Source organism: Mytilus californianus, unplaced genomic scaffold (genome assembly GCF_021869535.1).
Source record: "Mytilus californianus isolate M0D057914Y unplaced genomic scaffold, xbMytCali1.0.p SCAF_4, whole genome shotgun sequence".
NCBI classification, from domain to species: Eukaryota; Metazoa; Mollusca; class Bivalvia; order Mytilida; family Mytilidae; genus Mytilus; species Mytilus californianus.
The window spans coordinates 105,096,693-105,113,935 of NW_026262690.1; the positions used below are offsets into that span (position 1 = coordinate 105,096,693).

The 17,243-nt window shown below is 33.6% G+C and overlaps 1 protein-coding gene across 1 annotated transcript; it reads left to right on the top strand.

The window, feature by feature from the left end:
* Positions 1-2,941: 2,941 nt before the first annotated feature.
* Positions 2,942-11,434, top strand: LOC127737026 (uncharacterized). Its single transcript, XM_052247571.1, has 8 exons — positions 2,942-3,060; positions 4,789-4,879; positions 5,773-5,962; positions 7,544-7,644; positions 8,331-8,498; positions 9,227-9,358; positions 9,951-10,085; positions 10,924-11,434. The coding sequence occupies exons 1-8, from the start codon at positions 2,954-2,956 to the stop codon at positions 11,047-11,049; spliced, it is 1,050 nt and encodes a 349-aa protein (XP_052103531.1). The 5' UTR covers positions 2,942-2,953; the 3' UTR covers positions 11,050-11,434.
* The last annotated feature ends 5,809 nt before the right edge of the window (positions 11,435-17,243 follow it).

The window sequence follows — 17,243 nt, forward strand, 5'->3', positions numbered from 1 at the left end:
AGACAAATTGAAAGAGTTGGTATTACTTTGTTTCATTAAAAAGAATGGCGAACGTAGATACAAGTATCTTGTCTTGGGGAGGGATAAATCCTACTTTGTAAAGAATCACTCTGATTCAAACAAAAAATTCTCTGAAACTGACATTATCAAGATGCTTGATTTCTTGATTGACAACATATTTGTTACGTTTGCAGGACGTGTTTTTCAACAGACTGTCGGAATTCCAATGGGCACCAATTGTGCCCCTCTTCTTGCCGACTTGTTTCTTTATTATTATGAGGCTGACTTCATACAGGAACTTCTTAGGAAGAAAGATAAGAAGTTAGCAATATCCTTTAACTCTACGTTCCGCTATATAGATGATGTTCTCTCACTAAATAATACAAAATTTGGTGACTATGTTGAACGAATCTATCCCATCGAACTAGAGATAAAGGATACTACAGATACAGTTAAGTCTGCCTCATATCTTGACTTACATCTAGAAATTGACAATGAGGGTCGGCTGAAAACAAAACTTTACGACAAAAGAGATGATTTCAGCTTCCCAATTGTGAACTTTCCATTTCTATGTAGCAACATTCCAGCAGCGCCTGCATACGGAGTATATATCTCCCAATTGATACGATATTCCCGGGCTTGTGTTTCCTATCATGATTTCCTTGATAGAGGATTGCTGCTCACAAGGAAGCTATTAAACCAAGAGTTCCAAATGGTGAAGTTGAAATCATCCCTTCGTAAATTTTACGGACGCCATCACGAGTTGGTTGACCGTTATGGAATAACCGTTTCACAGATGATATCGGATATGTTCCTTATGTCGTAACTACAATACCCTTCCCTTTTCACGAATGTGACTTACCGAATTAGACTATTTACCGGATTTGTAATAACATAAGCAATACGACGGGTGCCACATGTGGTGTAGGATCTGCTTACCCTTCCGGAGCACCTGAGATCACCCCCAGTTTTTGGTGGGGTTCGTGTTGCTTAGTCTTTAGTTTTCTATGTTGTGTCATCTGTACTATTATTTGTTTTTTGTCTTTTTATTTTTGGCCATGGCGTTGTCAGTTTGTTTTCGATCTATGAGTTTGACTGTCCCTCTGGTATCTTTCGTCCCTCTTTTATGTTCTTCTCATATATTTTATGATGGTATGATACTAAACCCCTAACGGGAGGGATTGTACATGATTTTCATATGATGAAGACATAATCTTTCAATCAGTTTAATTGAGGTCTGGAGCTGGCATGTCAGTAACTGCTAGTAGTCCTTTGTTCATTTATGTATCATTGTCATTTTGCTTAGTTTCTTTTGTTACCTATTTTGACATCGGACTCGGACTTCTTTCAAACTGAGATTTACTGTGCGTATTGCTATGTGTTTCTTTATTCTACATTGGCTATGGGTATAGGGGAGGGTTGAGATCTCACAAAACATGTTTAACCCCGCCGCATTTTTGCGCCTGTTCCAAGTCAGGAGCCTCTGGCCTTTGTTAGTCTAGTATGTTTTTTAATTTTAGTTCATTTATACGTTTTGGAGTTTAGTGTGGCGTCCATTTTCACTGAACTAGCACACAATTTTAGTTAGGGCCAGCTGAGGACCACCTCCGGGTGCGGGATTTTCTCGCTGCATTGAAGACCCATTGGTGGCCTTCGGCTGTTGTCTGCTCTTTGGTCGGGTTGTTGTCTCTTTGACATATTCCCCATTTCCATTCTCAATTTTATCACATATATACAATCTAACTGACTATAAAGTTCACTGAAACAAACATACAAACAAATCTAACAAAAACAAATGTTGTTGATACTAAATTTGACAAAGACGCCGATAAAAGCGTTGACACAAGATCTGTATTTCAATGCGATTAATCCAAACAGAAATTATACACAGAAACCATAAACTCGAATGTTCATTCAACAGGCACTCTCAGTAAATGCAATTAAATCCAAACAGACACTATAATGTTTAGCTAAGAAAAACCCTAATTCAATCTTAACAGAAACTTAAATGCCTATTCAACAGAAACTCCCAGCCAATGCCAATCCAAACATAAACTCATATACTTATCAAACAGAAACTATAATGCCAATGCAAGCAAAAAACAATTGCATGCTTATCCAACAGAAACTCTCACTAATTGCAAATCGAAATAGAAATTCCAATGCTTGTCCCCTCAACAAAAGCCTATCCAAACAAAAACTTTAATGGTTATCCAACAAAAACCTTAATTATATTCAAAAAGAAATGTCAATGTACGTGTATCCAACAGAAACTCCCAGTGAATGCCAATCTAAACAAAAACTCCAATGCTAATCCAACAGAAATTTAAATGCCAATTTAAACAGAAACTCCAATACGCATCAAACATGCAGAAACCTCCGAATTGATTTTCTTGACTGCCATGACATTGTCAGTTCGTTTTCGACTTATGAATTTGACATCCCTTTGGTATCTTCCGCCACTCCGTTTTTTAAACAAAAACTCCAATACTCATCTAAAAGAACCCCGAACAGAAACTCCAATGCTTATTCAACAAAATTCCTTTTGCCAATCAAAACAAAAACTCCCGCGGAATGCTTATTCAACAAAAAACTCCAATGCTCATCAAACAGAAACTCTTATGCAAATCCAAACAGAAACTCCAATGCTCATTATCCAACAGAAACCCGAATGTCAATCCAAACAAAAACAACTGACAACAGAAACTCTCAGTAAATGCAAATCCAAAATGCTTTTCCATCAGAAACTCTTATGACACTCCAAACAGAAACAACAACTGTTTTTCAACAGCAGCTATATAATGTAAAACATTATGTCAACCCACCTACCTGCACACACAAAAAAATGATGAAACACTATATAGAGTTCCCCTTCAGTAGGAGAAGAATACGTACAGACGGAGAAAATGTTCGTCCTAAATTCTGGAGTTATCTCCCATTACATGGATCAAACATGAAGTTGAAGAATGACAGAGATATGGGAAATTTTGATTTGAAGCAGATCTTCTCCTTCCAAACAACATATGGCTTTAATGCTTTATGTGTTGGGACAATATTTAGGTAAACACTCACTTATTATCTTATTTATTGAGGGAATGATAAAGACTGTTATAGCTGAAAGTAATTGGTCATCTGTTTACTGATTTTAACAGTTTATTATACATGTAGATGTACAATACCATTGTTACCTGAGGGTTGCATCTCAACTATTTTACCCAGTTTACTTTATTTTTTCATCTTCTTTAGAAACAGAAAAAAATGCACATCAATATCCAATTAAACTAAGCTAATGTTGTAGACCTGGAAATATAAAGGGAGTCTAACTACATGTAGTTGAGTTAGGGAAGCTCTTATTTGGCTCAAATGGTTAGAGCGCTGCCATCAGATCCTGAGATTGAGGGTTCTAATCCTGCTGGTACCATCCATGGATTTTCACAACAATGGTGCTGCAAGCATCTACTACTAGTACACACAAGTGTATGTAATTGCCTGGCAGTTAGATGTTAGATATGGTCATGAGGTTTGACCAGGTCATTTTGATGACAAGTGACATGTCTAGGTGACATGCAGGGAACTGGCCAGAGGGTTTCCGTGTGAAAGTCTCAGGGTTGTACAGTAGTGATCCTGTGAGCTGCTCGGATGGATGGTACGCAGCTCGAAAAAAAGAAAAGGGGGAAGAGTGTTGTAGACCTGGAGATATAAAGGGAGTCTAACTAGTTGAGTTAGGGAAGATCTTCTTTGGCTGAATTGGTTAGAGCGCTGCCTTTAGATCCCGAGATTGAGGGTTCTAATCCCGCTGGTACCATCCATGGATTTTCACAACACTAATTTTTAATTAAAAAAAATCAATTATTAACAGAATTATTTCCTGATATGACCATCTCAAACATTTTTCCAACTTATTTTGTTTTGACATCTTGTGAAGCAACAAAAAAAAATGCACCTAGAAATCCATGAAAGCTTCAGTTTTCTAGTTAAAACACAAAATACATTTTACTTTTGTATATATCTAGGTCCAGCCATGCCTTAAAAGTTTTTTTATATAAATGCACAGGTTTGTGTGTACTCAGATTAAATTTTGAAGTGTAAATATGGTCACTGTAAAGTTATTAACAAAATATTATGATCATAATGATGAACCTAAATTTTTATTTATCTAGGTCTAAAAGTTTTCCAGCTGCACCGGGTTGTCTGTATTCAGAATACAGTTTATGGTGTAAATACAGTGTGGTTATAACGAATCTTAATTTGATTTTATAAACATTTTTTTAGTAATGTTTTCAATCACTTGTGTACCTTATATTATTATTTTTTCAGAGTTCATTTCCCCATGATTCCTAATGGAATAAATTGAACAGGGAAGTGAAATGAAAATCATGCTATATGCTTGTTAAAACCTCATTCAGTTTCAAAAGCAATTGTACGAAAACAGGGAAGTGAAAATGAAAATCATGCCATGCTTTTTATAAACTTATTCAGTTTCAAAAGCAATTTAAGTTATAAAAAACAAATCCTAGTTTAATTTACTTTAGTACAGTCTGCACCAAAATCTTTTCCAACTACTAGTTCGCAAACTAATATTCAGACATTTTTCTTATGTTTCTACACAAAAGTTTTGCAAATTCTTACTATACCTGCTATAGCCCGAATAAGAATTTACTAGTCTGGGGCATTGGACTAGTTGCTCACGGGGCAGACTGTTAGTGGAGCCAGAGACATGCAACTACTAAATATGTCTTATATGTCCAAGACATATAAGTAAGCTATTATTGTTTTTTTTTTCTTTAGACAGAGTGGACTGAATCTTATCATTGGTGGAGAGGATGGTATTATAAGAATCTTTGACTTGGGAAAAGAAAAGGAATTCAAAAATACACAGGTATTGTTTTAGGAAAGTTGATATTTCAGCATGAATTATTTTAAGGCCATTTTTTTATTGGAAGCATTTTCATGGATTCAATAGAATAGATATGGAACTAAAAAGTTCAGTGAAATAAGTGGTCATGGTCCTGGAAATTAGAAATCTGTTTTTATGCCCCATCTATGGGCAATATGTTTTTTTGTCTGTGCGTCTGTTCTTCCATCAGTCCGTCTGTCCTGCTTCAGGTTAAAGTTTTTGGTAAAGGTAGTTTTTGATAAAGTTGAAGTCCAATCAACTTGAAACTTAGTACACATGTTCCCTATGATATGATCTTTCTAATTTTAATGCCAAATTAGAGTTTTGACCCCAATTTCACTGTCCACTGAATATAGAAAATGATAGTGTGAGTGGGGCATTCGTGTACTATGGACACATTCTTGTTGTCTTTAAGAGCATATATGATTCAGTAGCATGGCAGTTGATAAGGCACATTCATTTATAATTAGCATGTTGTTTTCATGCTGTTGTTAATAAGAGGACCCTGAAATTCTGAGCTATTACTTTAAAGTCATTATATCTGGTTGCATGAATTTGATTTAAAAGCAGTTGAAAGCAAAATTTTACATGTGGTTTATGAAGGCAGATAAAATCTTCTGCAGGGATCAAAGGGCAGTTGAAGATATTTTTTACCATACTTTCTATTGTCGCATAAAAAATATATACGATATGTTACTGTAAAAGAAGCAATTTTCACGCTATACTTATATTTACAGTACAAACAAAAGCTTGACAGATAGTACCCTAAAAATTGTACCATATCCTTTATGTGATAAAACATTTGACGTTCTGTTAAAAGCAAAATCCCCAAAAAATGAGATGATGCAAAAATTAATATGATTACAGCTTTTCAGGTTATCATGGAGACCAAAAGTGGACCAATTCAATGTATGGCAGTGCAGGATGTTACAAAATTTTATCATAATGACCTTATAGTTGCTGACTCCTGTGGAATGATGACCATCTTCTGCAATCAACAAATACTGTGTCGACAAAGTGTCTCAGATTCCTGTATCAATTGTGTTCAGACACAAACTAATTCAAGTAAGTCGGCCATCATTGTGGTCAGTCAACTACAAAAGTTGTTTTTGCATTCTCCGTAGCAATTTCTGATTTTCCTCATAGCAGTGATAAGAGATTGAATAGTAGGAATACCTGTATGGGCATTGATTGTTGGTGTTTCACTCCACTTTCAGCATGCTTATATATAATTAGCTATATCGGCAGTTAGTTGTCATTGGTGGAGGAAGCCAGAGTACCTGGAGAGAACCACAACCTTCTGCAGGAAAACTGGCAATCCTAGTCAATTAAGATAGTAGAAAGTACCTACCACAAGGAGGGTTCAAACTCACAACCTTAGTACATGTATGGTGTACTAATTCATGACACCAAACACTACATACACTTAGCCATCCCAAAGCAAATGAACAGCACATTTATTGCTGTTCTTCTCTATTCTGCCTTCAACACAGAGTAAAACTCACTCATGTTGCAAGTTTAAAGTGTCTCATAACACAAGAATTGTCTGCTGAATGTCAACAATGCTTCATTTGTGCATTTGAAGATTAAGAATAACTGCAGACTAAAACAGACATTAGGGAGTATCCCATTAACTTAGTTCTTAAGTAATCCAAAAAATAGAACTAGTATTCAAAGATAAGTAATCCAGAAAATAGAACTAGTATTCAAAGATAAGTAATCCAGAAAATAGAACTAGTATTCAAAGATAAGTAATCCAGAAAATGTTTAAATAGTCTTTTTGTCTCCAAGGCTATCTCAGATTTTATAGGATCCAGACGACCAGCAGTCTGCTGAGGTAAATGTTATTTATGAATTTCAGATACAGGTTTAAATATAAAGGAGAAGATATGTTAATTGCACATTTTTGGTCCCTTGGTTACAAAAATCATAAGAATTATGAATTTGAAAAAAAAAATATAATAAAGCAGTAATTTATCAGATATCAGTATTTATATCTTTGTATTTATAGATCCCTTGTCTTCAAATGTTTTTGTTTGGGCATTTTGGATGAAAGCATATCCATCAAAGCACTTCAGACTTGAATTTTAAACCTTATTTTGAATTTTTTAACTTTACCTTTCATTTTGGTGTTGATCTTAAAAAAATGTATGTTTATGAAAACATCGGTCTAAATAACCTCATTTTGAGATCTTGTCATGGATATTCTAAATGTATAACAAAGTCTTAATAAGCCAAAAGATATTTTGGTACAAAATGTCCTTTACAAATATTTTAATTTTAGTAAAATATTTTTGGGTAAGGATGTTGCTTATGTTTAGTTTTACTAAAAACTATATATAAAATTGTCATTTTAGGTCAAATATGTGAAACTTGACATACATGTATACATGGAATGACATCACAGATAACTTTTCTGCACTAAAATGACTATAATTATATCAATCTAGTAATAAAAATTAAATATTTTTGCAGTTTTAGGGACCAAAAATTGAAATGGCTTTTATCATACCTCTTCCATCATGATTAACAAAAAAAGGCAATGCTGTGTTGTATATAGCACTGTCTCACAATGTTTTAAAAGGTGTCCTCTTTTCTTTTGCAACCCAAAATATGTATTCCTCATAAATATATATTTTTTTTCAGTGAATAATTTAGGGATTGTTATGAGTAACGACTCGGGAGAGATATTTGGTGTACTACCTTCCAAGGAATTATGGAGAATTAATATCAATGATGCAAGCAAGGTATGTATTGAGTAATAACTGAGAACAAATATTTGGTGAATTGCCATGAAAGAAATTTTGGAGAGAATTCGCCGTTTCAGAATCTAATGCATTCTGGGTAATATTTTTTAAAAAGCGTACACCAAAATGCTATGTAAATGAGTATAAAGTAAAGATCCATGAGAAATAGATAATGTATTGCACTCAACATGAGTTTTTAATTGGATCGTTTTAATATTTTTTTATAATTTTTCGTTGTCATGCACATTGCTGTATGAGCGGACTTTTTTCAATTGCTTTGCCATGCTCTGACTTTTTGATTTGTATCTGCAGATGTGGGATAATATGTTATAATAATAAGTAATAATGGGTTCTAAATTTTTTAACCTCAAAAAGCTGAAAATTAAGTTTCATCATAGAACTAACTGTTGGCTATCAACATTAAATTAATGATGAAACAATGATGATCAAAAAATTCTTCATTAGATGTTCTTGATAAAATATCAGTTAAACCAGAAAACATGTAACAGATTTTAATATACATGTAGCAATAAACATATTCATTTCACAAAGATTTATACATGTAGCAATTTACATTTTCATGTTAAAATTTTTTTTTTTTAATTTTTCAATTATCAGTAACAACTGAAACATTTATAGATTTAAAGCAATTAACATATTCTTACAAAGATATGTCTTTTTTTTAGGACCAAGTAGTAAAATCCTCTATAACCTGTTTATTAGCAGTAGATTTGCCAGATCTTCATGGGAAAATGACCAGTTATATTTTAGCAGCAGACAGTTCTTGTAATCTCAGTGTCATACACCAAGGTCTGATTGTGTCAAGTGTTAAAACACCCTCTGTAGTGACCGCTGTAAGTTACAGTACCAATTAGATATGTCTGACTTTAGGTCACTGTTTGCTATTTGTAACAGACTACAAAAAAAAAGAACTATGTGGTATGCATCAATTACACTAAAATTCAAAAGACATCTAGGGATCAAAGAACAGTCTTAAACAATAGACAAGTGTTTATACAAGATGTCAAGAATTAGCCTCGAGGCTAGAAAAGAAACAATCCATCTACATATAAATGGAGATACGGGCAAGACACCATGGATAATAGGTCAATAAGACATTAACCAAAAAACATTAAAACCCAAAAAGACATTTTAATACACTTTTTTGTAAGATCTGTTTTGTATATAAAAATAAGGAGATGTGGTATGACTGCAAAATCAAAACTACATGTCTTAAACTGCTTGATTTATGTACCTTTATCTTAGATGTATACAACTTTCAGCAGAGCAAATTTGATTTATAGCTATCAATTTAAAAGCTTATGTAAAAATCTAAATAGAATTGACAAGTTGCAAAATAAATTAGTTACATAACAGATGGATGTGCCATTAACAACACACACACACACAGAAGATAATTGGGCTTGACATATATCATTCAAGGACCCCTCAAAGATGAAGAAGTCATGAAAAAAGAAACAGAATTTTATTTCCTGCTTGATAGAATTAAAAAAAATCTTGAAGCCTAATAAAAGTGAATCAAGAAGCTTATACTTTCTATTCAAATTATATTTTTTTTCAGATGTGTGCTGGTAAATTTGTAGATCCCTCAAAACTGTCATTGCTACCTCCTTCAGCTGGTGGATCTCCTGATAGTCACCAGGTGGCACTTGGAACAGAATCTGGAGCTATCTTTATTTTCTGCAATTTCAGTGTAAGTATAAAACAGTAGAGTATTAACCATTTGGGTAAAAATATTTTAAAATATCCTTTTCCACAACATTGAAAGCGTGAATGTGGTTAAAAATATAGTAAACTGGGCTTTTTTCCTCCAACAATAAGATCTGTCCTAAGGGTCATCAGTCAAGTTGTGGAGTTCACATCTAGTTGGGAATAGGGTTCACACTGTCTTCACGCAAAAGAACCTCCTTTACATCCATGGTTAGGCAAATCCTTAGGTAAGTTGTTGCAGCAGCAAAATTTCTTCCCTAAAACAAATGTAACATACCCTATTTTTCCAGTAGTCCAAATTCACCACCAGCCACAGTCCATTCGGCTCAAAACACTGCAGAACCTACTTATGTGATTTATTGTATAGCTTGTACTTGAATATGTATGATGTTTTAAGATTTAATTAATTTTCAAGTAAAATATTATGAATATATTTTAATCTATGGTATTTGAATTTCAGTCTTTAGATAGTTCTAAAAGTGTCATCAAAGTTTGTCAATTTGAAAAAAAAAGACTTTTTTAACTTGGTAAATCATTCAATTAGGATCTTTATATTTGCATTGTCTTAATTCCAGATAACAGAAGAAGAGTATGTAAATACAGGATATACCATAACATTGCTGAAGAAGTTAGAATTACCAGAATATGATAATGATATACTTGTCTGTACAGGACATTTCAATGCTATACATATTTATCTAGATGGAAAGGTAAAAACTTCAATGTAACAGTGATACACATTGCTGTTGTTTTTTAAAATAAATCCAGGCCTTTACTGGTTACCTTTATAATTTTTTCTAATAACATTTCAGGATTAGTGCAAGCCATGAGTTACGGTAAAAGCAATCTTGAATTTCAAAAACACTTTCACTGACCACAGTAGTGAGAAAAGGGAACTAATATAACTTAATTCAGCAAACATATGTGCATGTTTAACATCAAGAATATAGTTTGATAGCACTTAACAACACTTATAACTACCTTAGCCAAATCACATTGACTAGTATTTTTTTTTATTGGAAAAATGAGTACTGCTGAGAGAAACGCTGACCTTCTTCAGGAAAACTGTCAGTCTTTGTCAGTTAAAAATGGAGTCTAACACACCTCAATAGTTGGGTTTGACATGGAGGGATATGGTGATTATTACCTCTTTATGTTTAAGTCATCATCATTGAAATCCTTCATAACTTTATCTTCTCACAGTTAGTAAAAACTTGCCATTTGAGACTGCATACCTGATCATTATTTTCCATGAACTTACCCATGTTGTTTGATGTGACTGAAACACATACACACCTCCCTTTACTGATAATGAGAGGTTATAATTATTGCGATTATAACCCTGTCGCATTTTTCGCAATAATAAAAACATCGCAATAATTTCTGAATTTACAGTATATGGCCTTTAACATTGAGCAGGTAGCCATACCATATATGAACCATTTAGTCACCCTTAGTTATGAGAAGTATGATTGTGTTTTAATGTTTATTTTTATATTTCAATAAAAGCTTTGTCACCATATAAAAGATACTTTGATTTTTTTACAGAAACTTTGTCACCATGTAACATCAGACTGGGTGAACTGTTTTGATATTATCGACCAGGATGGAAGTAAGGAACTTGTTGTTGGGTGTTTAGACAGATCAATACAAGGATATAAAATAATGATTTGAAATCAAGCAGAGGTATAAAAATCTATTTTCTGTAAAGGTTTTTTTCTTCTTGGAGGCCAGTTTTAATGGATTAAAAAAGAATGGTGGAAAAGTTTACATCCATGTGACAATAAAATTTGTGGTTTTCATGAATATTCAAATAATACTTTCCCAGCAACTGTTGCCATTGGCATCCTGACAGAGCTGATTACTGATTATATCAAGACTTTATTTAAAGACTTGAGAAATCATTATGATTCGATGATACAAGAAAATACCAGGAGACAGTAAATAGAAGCTTTGATATACATAAGCTCATGGACTTATACAGTGATATGGAAAAGTAGCTTGCTTAAAACCACAAATATAAGCAAATTATATCTTTACCATATATTTTAATAAAATAAACATCATTGAAAATTCATTTATTAGAATATTGTCATTTTACAGCACAAGACCATGCAGTAATCATCTGAAGACCATTTTAATTAAGAATCAGAATAATATAATACAGAAAAAACATAATTCACAATCTTAATGTTACAGCCGAACAAAAGAAATGGAGGGAACAATTTCTTACATCTATCTGATGTCTATTATTGTTGAAATGTTAAATGATAAGAATTATCTCCCCTCTATCACAATTTTTGTCATTTGACATTTATGTTTGTGTTTTTGTTTCAAGTTTATAGATTGATTGTTGATGTTTAATGCCACTCTCAGCATTATTGGAGGTCGATTTTTATTGTTGGAGGAAGAAGGTGTGCCCAGAGAACAACTGACAAGGCAGGAAAATTGTCAATCCTAGTCAATTAAGAATTGGGGTCGTATGCACCTGCCACATACAGGGTACGTCTTTACAACCTCAGTGTTGACAGAATTAACTACTTAGGCCACTCGACGACAAGGCCCCTAAAGTTTATAGAAACCTGTGGTGCTTCTTGATGTTTTTAGTAGGATCTAGTTTTAATGCCATACAGTACAGTAGGAACTCTCAAACCCAAAAATTGGAAATCCAAGGATGTATCATCTCCTCTAGCCAAGGAATACAATTGGATCCTAACCCTTTGCTAGTGAATATGAGGATGTATAAATACTTTAATACTTTATGAACAAAAGTTACTATAATAGAATACCAAATCCACCAGAGGTCAACTTTGCCTAAAGAGATGATTTGAAAAATACCAGGTGTTGAAACCAAAAGAGCTCAGGTAGAATACTGGTCAATATAAGGTAAAAAGTCAACTGAAGGAAGCTGTTTCAGTAAAAATTAATTAAGAAAATTAACTAGTTGAGTAAAAACCTGTATAAGTTTTGGTGTAAAGTGATTTTCGAGTTCTGAAAGTTGAATTCACATATCTTTTTCGTATGGTCTAATTTAAAAATATGTTCTAAAATATGAGTTCTTTTTTCTTTTGGATCTACACCAAATCTCAAGATATTGTCTGCATTTCATTGCTTCACTCTGTAAAACCTTTGTAATAGAAAGCATTAAAAATTGCTACTTTTTGTCGAGCCTGCGACTTTTGTCGCAGAAAGCTCGACATAGGGATAGTGATCCGGCGGCGACGGCGGCGGCGTTAGCTAACTTCTTAAAAGCTTTATATTTTAGAAGGTGGAAGACCTGGATGCTTCATACTTTGTATATGGATGCCTCATGTTACGAAGTTTCCGTCAGTCACATGTCCAATGTCCTTGATCTCATTTTCATGGTTCAGTGACTACTTGAAAAAAAAGTTAAGATTTTTTGTAATGTTAAATTTTCTCTTATTATATGTAATAGGATAACTACATTTGGTATGTGCGTACCTTGCAAGGTCCTCATGCCTGTCAGACAGTTTTCACTTGACCTCGACCTCATTTCATGGATCAGTGAACAAGGTTAAGTTTTGGTGGTCAAGTCCATATCTCAGATACTATAAGCAATAGGTCTAGTATATTCGGTGTATGGAAGGACTGTAAGGTGTACATGTCCAACTGGCAGGTGTCATCTGACCTTGACCTCATTTTCATGGTTCAGTGGTTATAGTTAAGTTTTTGTGTTTTGGTCTGTTTTTCTTATACTGTATGCAATAGGTCAACTATATTTGGTGTATGGAATGATTGTAAGGTGTACATGTCTAGCGGGCAGGTGTCATCTGACCTTGACGTCATTTTCATGGTTCAGTGGTTATAGTTAAGTTTTTGTGTTTTGGTCCATTTTTCTTATACTTTATGCAATAGGTCTACTATATTTGGTGTATGGAATGATTGTAAGGTGTACATGTCCAACTGGCAGGTGTCATCTGACTTTGACCTCATTTTCATGGTTCAGTGGTCAAAGTTAAGTTTTTGAGTTTTGGTCTTTTTTCTAATACTATATGCAATAAGTCAACTATATTTGGTGTATGGAAATATTCTATGATGTACATGTCAGTTTGGCAGGTTTTATTTGACCTTGACCTCATTTTCAAGGTTCATTGCTCAGTGTTAAGTTTATGTGTTTCAGTCTGTTTTTCTTAAACTATAAGCAATAGGTCAGCTATATTTGTTGTATGGAAGGATTGTAAGCTGTTCATGTCTGCCTGGCATGGTTCATCTGACCTTGACCTCATTTTCACGATTCATTGGTCAATGTTTAGTTTTCTTGGTTAAGTCTGTTTCTTAGAAACTATAAGCAATAGGTCAACTATATTTAGTGTATTGAATGATTGTAAGGTGTACATGTATTTCTCGTTTGGTTTATATGACCTTGACTTCATTTTCTTGGATCATGTTAAGTTTATGTAATAGTTGTAGTACTGTAAAGCTTTCATTTAGGACTATCAACATAATATCAATGGTTAGTAAAGAAGGCGAGACATTTCAGCGTGTGCACTCTTGTTTTTTTTAAGTTTATGGCCTGCAAATGATTTTTCACATCTTTCATTCTCTAAATTTTATACCTCAGGAATATCTAAAGACATTCAATCCATAAAGAACCAATATGTGTTATACATGTATTCATCAGTTACTTAATGACTGATGACTAATTCCATGTAAATTCTAATACTTTAATATTATTCTAAGACATGATTATAACAACTGTTAGAAATCCCCAAGATACAATTATATATTTAATCGGTTAAACTGTCAGTCAATCTGGTAGTAGATACTAAGAATAGATGCATGTGTAAAGATAATCTAGTTAAGGTAAATACAAAAGATTGATATCATTGCAATATGCATGTAGTAAAATTTCGTATTTGTTATCTTTGCATCACTGCTCCTGAGTCAATACTTTTTTGGTAGACTATTAGTTCCAGAGAATATAGACTCCCCCACAAAGTCATGACAAACATCGAAAGTACTATTACAACAGACAGTCAACCCACTTTAGCATGTAACACCATGTATATTCATCAGCTGCAAAAGAGTTTATGCAGATAATCTTACAAACCTCGAAACTTTAAGGAATTAAGAATTCAAAATTTGTCTATGGTGACTGAATTTTTAATCAGATAGGTCGAAAAGAGAATTTTTTCAAATAAACTTTCAAACTTTATTCCTGCCATATTCATTTCAGATTGCTATGACGTTGCATATGACAGATTAAAAAGGTGATAAAGAGGACTTTGTGTCCTTAGGCATCATAGCCACCATGAGGCTTAATTAGAAACAAGCATTTTTTTTGTAATAAACTGTTGACACAGAGATATGTCTCACCTGTCCACATAAAATTCAGAAAAAGACAATCTGATGGACAGCAACATTGCTTATTAATTTAAAGTTGCTGGACCATGATCATGTGGGCAGGGCCTAGAAATGGTCGACAAACTGAGATGTACTGATAGTAATGCAACTTTATACAAAATATCATTGATCTGTCACAAGCAGTTATTATCAAACTGACTTAAGCAGAAAACTGAACATTGAAAATTGCTAATTAATTCAAGGTCACTGGACCATGACCTAGGGGGCAAGGCCTCAAAATAGTGGTCAAACAGATATGTACTGATAGTAATGCAACTTCATACAAAATATCAATGATCTATCATAAGTAGTTCCTATCAAACTAACTTAAGCAGAAAAATTAACATTGAAAATTGCTAGTTAATTCAAAGTTGCTGGACCATGACCTAGGGGGCAGGGCCTCAAAATAGTTGTCAAACTGATATGTACTATTAGTAATGCAACTTTTTATAAAATATCAATGATTTATCACAAGTAGTTCCTATCAAACTAACTTAAGCAGAAAAATTAACATTGAAAATTGCTAGTTAATTCAAAGTTGCTGGACCATGACCTACGGGGCAGGGCCTCGAAATAGTTGTCAAACTGATATGTACTGATAGTAATGCAACTTTATATAAAATATCAATGATTTATCACAAGTAGTTCCTATCATACTAACTTAAGCAGAAAACTTAACAATTGTTGACACCACTGCCACAGCCATCGCCGCAAAAGCAATCCCTATGTCTGGCTTTTCGCAGGCGAGACAAAAATTCGAAAAATCACCATTCCAGTTAATACTGAAAAGATTTGGCATTGTTGTTTTTATTGAAGAAAGTTAAAAATTGACCAAGCAGAATGAAGAATTGCCTTGATTGCTGTGTTTTTATGTGTGGAATAAAAACACTATTTTAATAGGCCTTCAATATATTACAAATGAAAATTTTAGTTTTTTTGGAGTCAAGTAATTACACAGGAAAATGTTTTTTATTGAATGATGATGGACAGATGGTTACATAAGGAACTAGATGAGTCTGAACTACACAAATGACCCCGTCTCAAAAAGTTTTAAAATCTGCAATTTCAACATGCATGGATAGTATCCAGCTATCAAGACCAATACTAGTTTGATGAAAAATTTCCTTGATCAATGAGTAGTTAAATTTCAAACTATCAGCAAACAGGAAGTGGATGTACTGAAGATGTGTTGAAACGACATGAAAATCAGCATATCAGAACAAAATATAAACTTGATCTGTAACTCATCATGGTAGACTCACATATTAAAAATCAGCGCAAAATCTGATGGTGTATAGAAAAAAAGTCTGTATAACTGTGATTTTCATCAATTTTCAAGTCAAAGTCCAAAACGTGTAATTACGGCAAAAATCAGCATATCAGATCAAAATATAAACTTGATCTGTAACTCATCATGGTAGACTCACATACCAAAAAATCAACCCAATATCTGAAGGTGTATAGAAACAAAATTTGTATAACTGATTTTTAACAATTTATCAAAGTCCAAAGCCTGTAATTTTGGCAAAAATTAGCAGAACAGAACCAAACTTAAACTTGATCAGTAACTCATCATGGTTAACTCACATACCCAAAATCATCCCAATATCTGAAGGCGTTTAGAAAAAAAGTCTGTATAACTGTGATTTTCAACAATTTATCAAAGTCCAAAGCCCATAATTTCGGCAAAAATTAGCAGAGCAGAAAGAAACTTAAACTTGATCTGTAACTCATCATGGTTAACTTACATACCAAAAGTCAGCCCAATATCTGAAGGCGTTTAGAAAAAAAATCCTTATAACTGTGTTTTCAACAATTTATCAAAGTCCAAAGCCCGTAATTTCGGCAAAAATAAGCAGAGCAGAACGAAACTTAAACTTGATCTGTAACTCATCATGGTTAACTCACATACCAAAAATCAGCCCAATATCTGAAGGCGTTTAGAAAAAAAGTCTGTATAATGGTTTGTTGCGGAATGACATAATGACGGAATGACAAAATGACGGAATGACAGAATGACGGAATGACGGACAAGGGTAAAACTATATGGCCCGGACAACTTTGTTTGCGGGGCCATAAAAAATCAAAGGAATGAAAATGGTGAATAGGGTAAGCTATTGATTGATGGATGTAGAATGTCAAGTAGCAAACATTACAAGCGTATTCAGGATGATAACAAGTTAATGAAATATGAATATACCTGACTTTGTACAGAACAACTTGCTGAGTTGGATTTTTAAAGTGCTTTCCCACAAAGTAACAGTCTGTAGGTAGACTCCAAGCCAATATTTTTTTTGCTCTTAGTTCTAAATAAGTCATACATGGCAGAGAAGCAGCAAATACCAATTTTAGAGTCTAATGGGTGACATAGACAGAGTGAGTCCATTACCTCCTATACTTTGAGGTGACCACCAAGGCAGTTGTATGCAATTGACAATGAAACAAAGTAACAAGAAAAAGAGCAAACAAATTGTCATTAGATTAATCATTTACCAACATTTGCT

What these genes read in the sequence shown, in the direction of transcription:
- LOC127737026 (XM_052247571.1), top strand. Translation starts at nt 2,954, where the DNA reads ATGAAGTTGAAGAATGACAGAGATATGGGAAATTTTGATTTGAAGCAG. An exon ending in TGTGTTGGGACAATATTTAG is followed by an intron (nt 3,061 to 4,788) that starts GTAAACACTCAC and finishes TTTTTTCTTTAG; the next exon opens with ACAGAGTGGACTGAATCTTA. An exon ending in CACCCTCTGTAGTGACCGCT is followed by an intron (nt 8,499 to 9,226) that starts GTAAGTTACAGT and finishes ATTTTTTTTCAG; the next exon opens with ATGTGTGCTGGTAAATTTGT.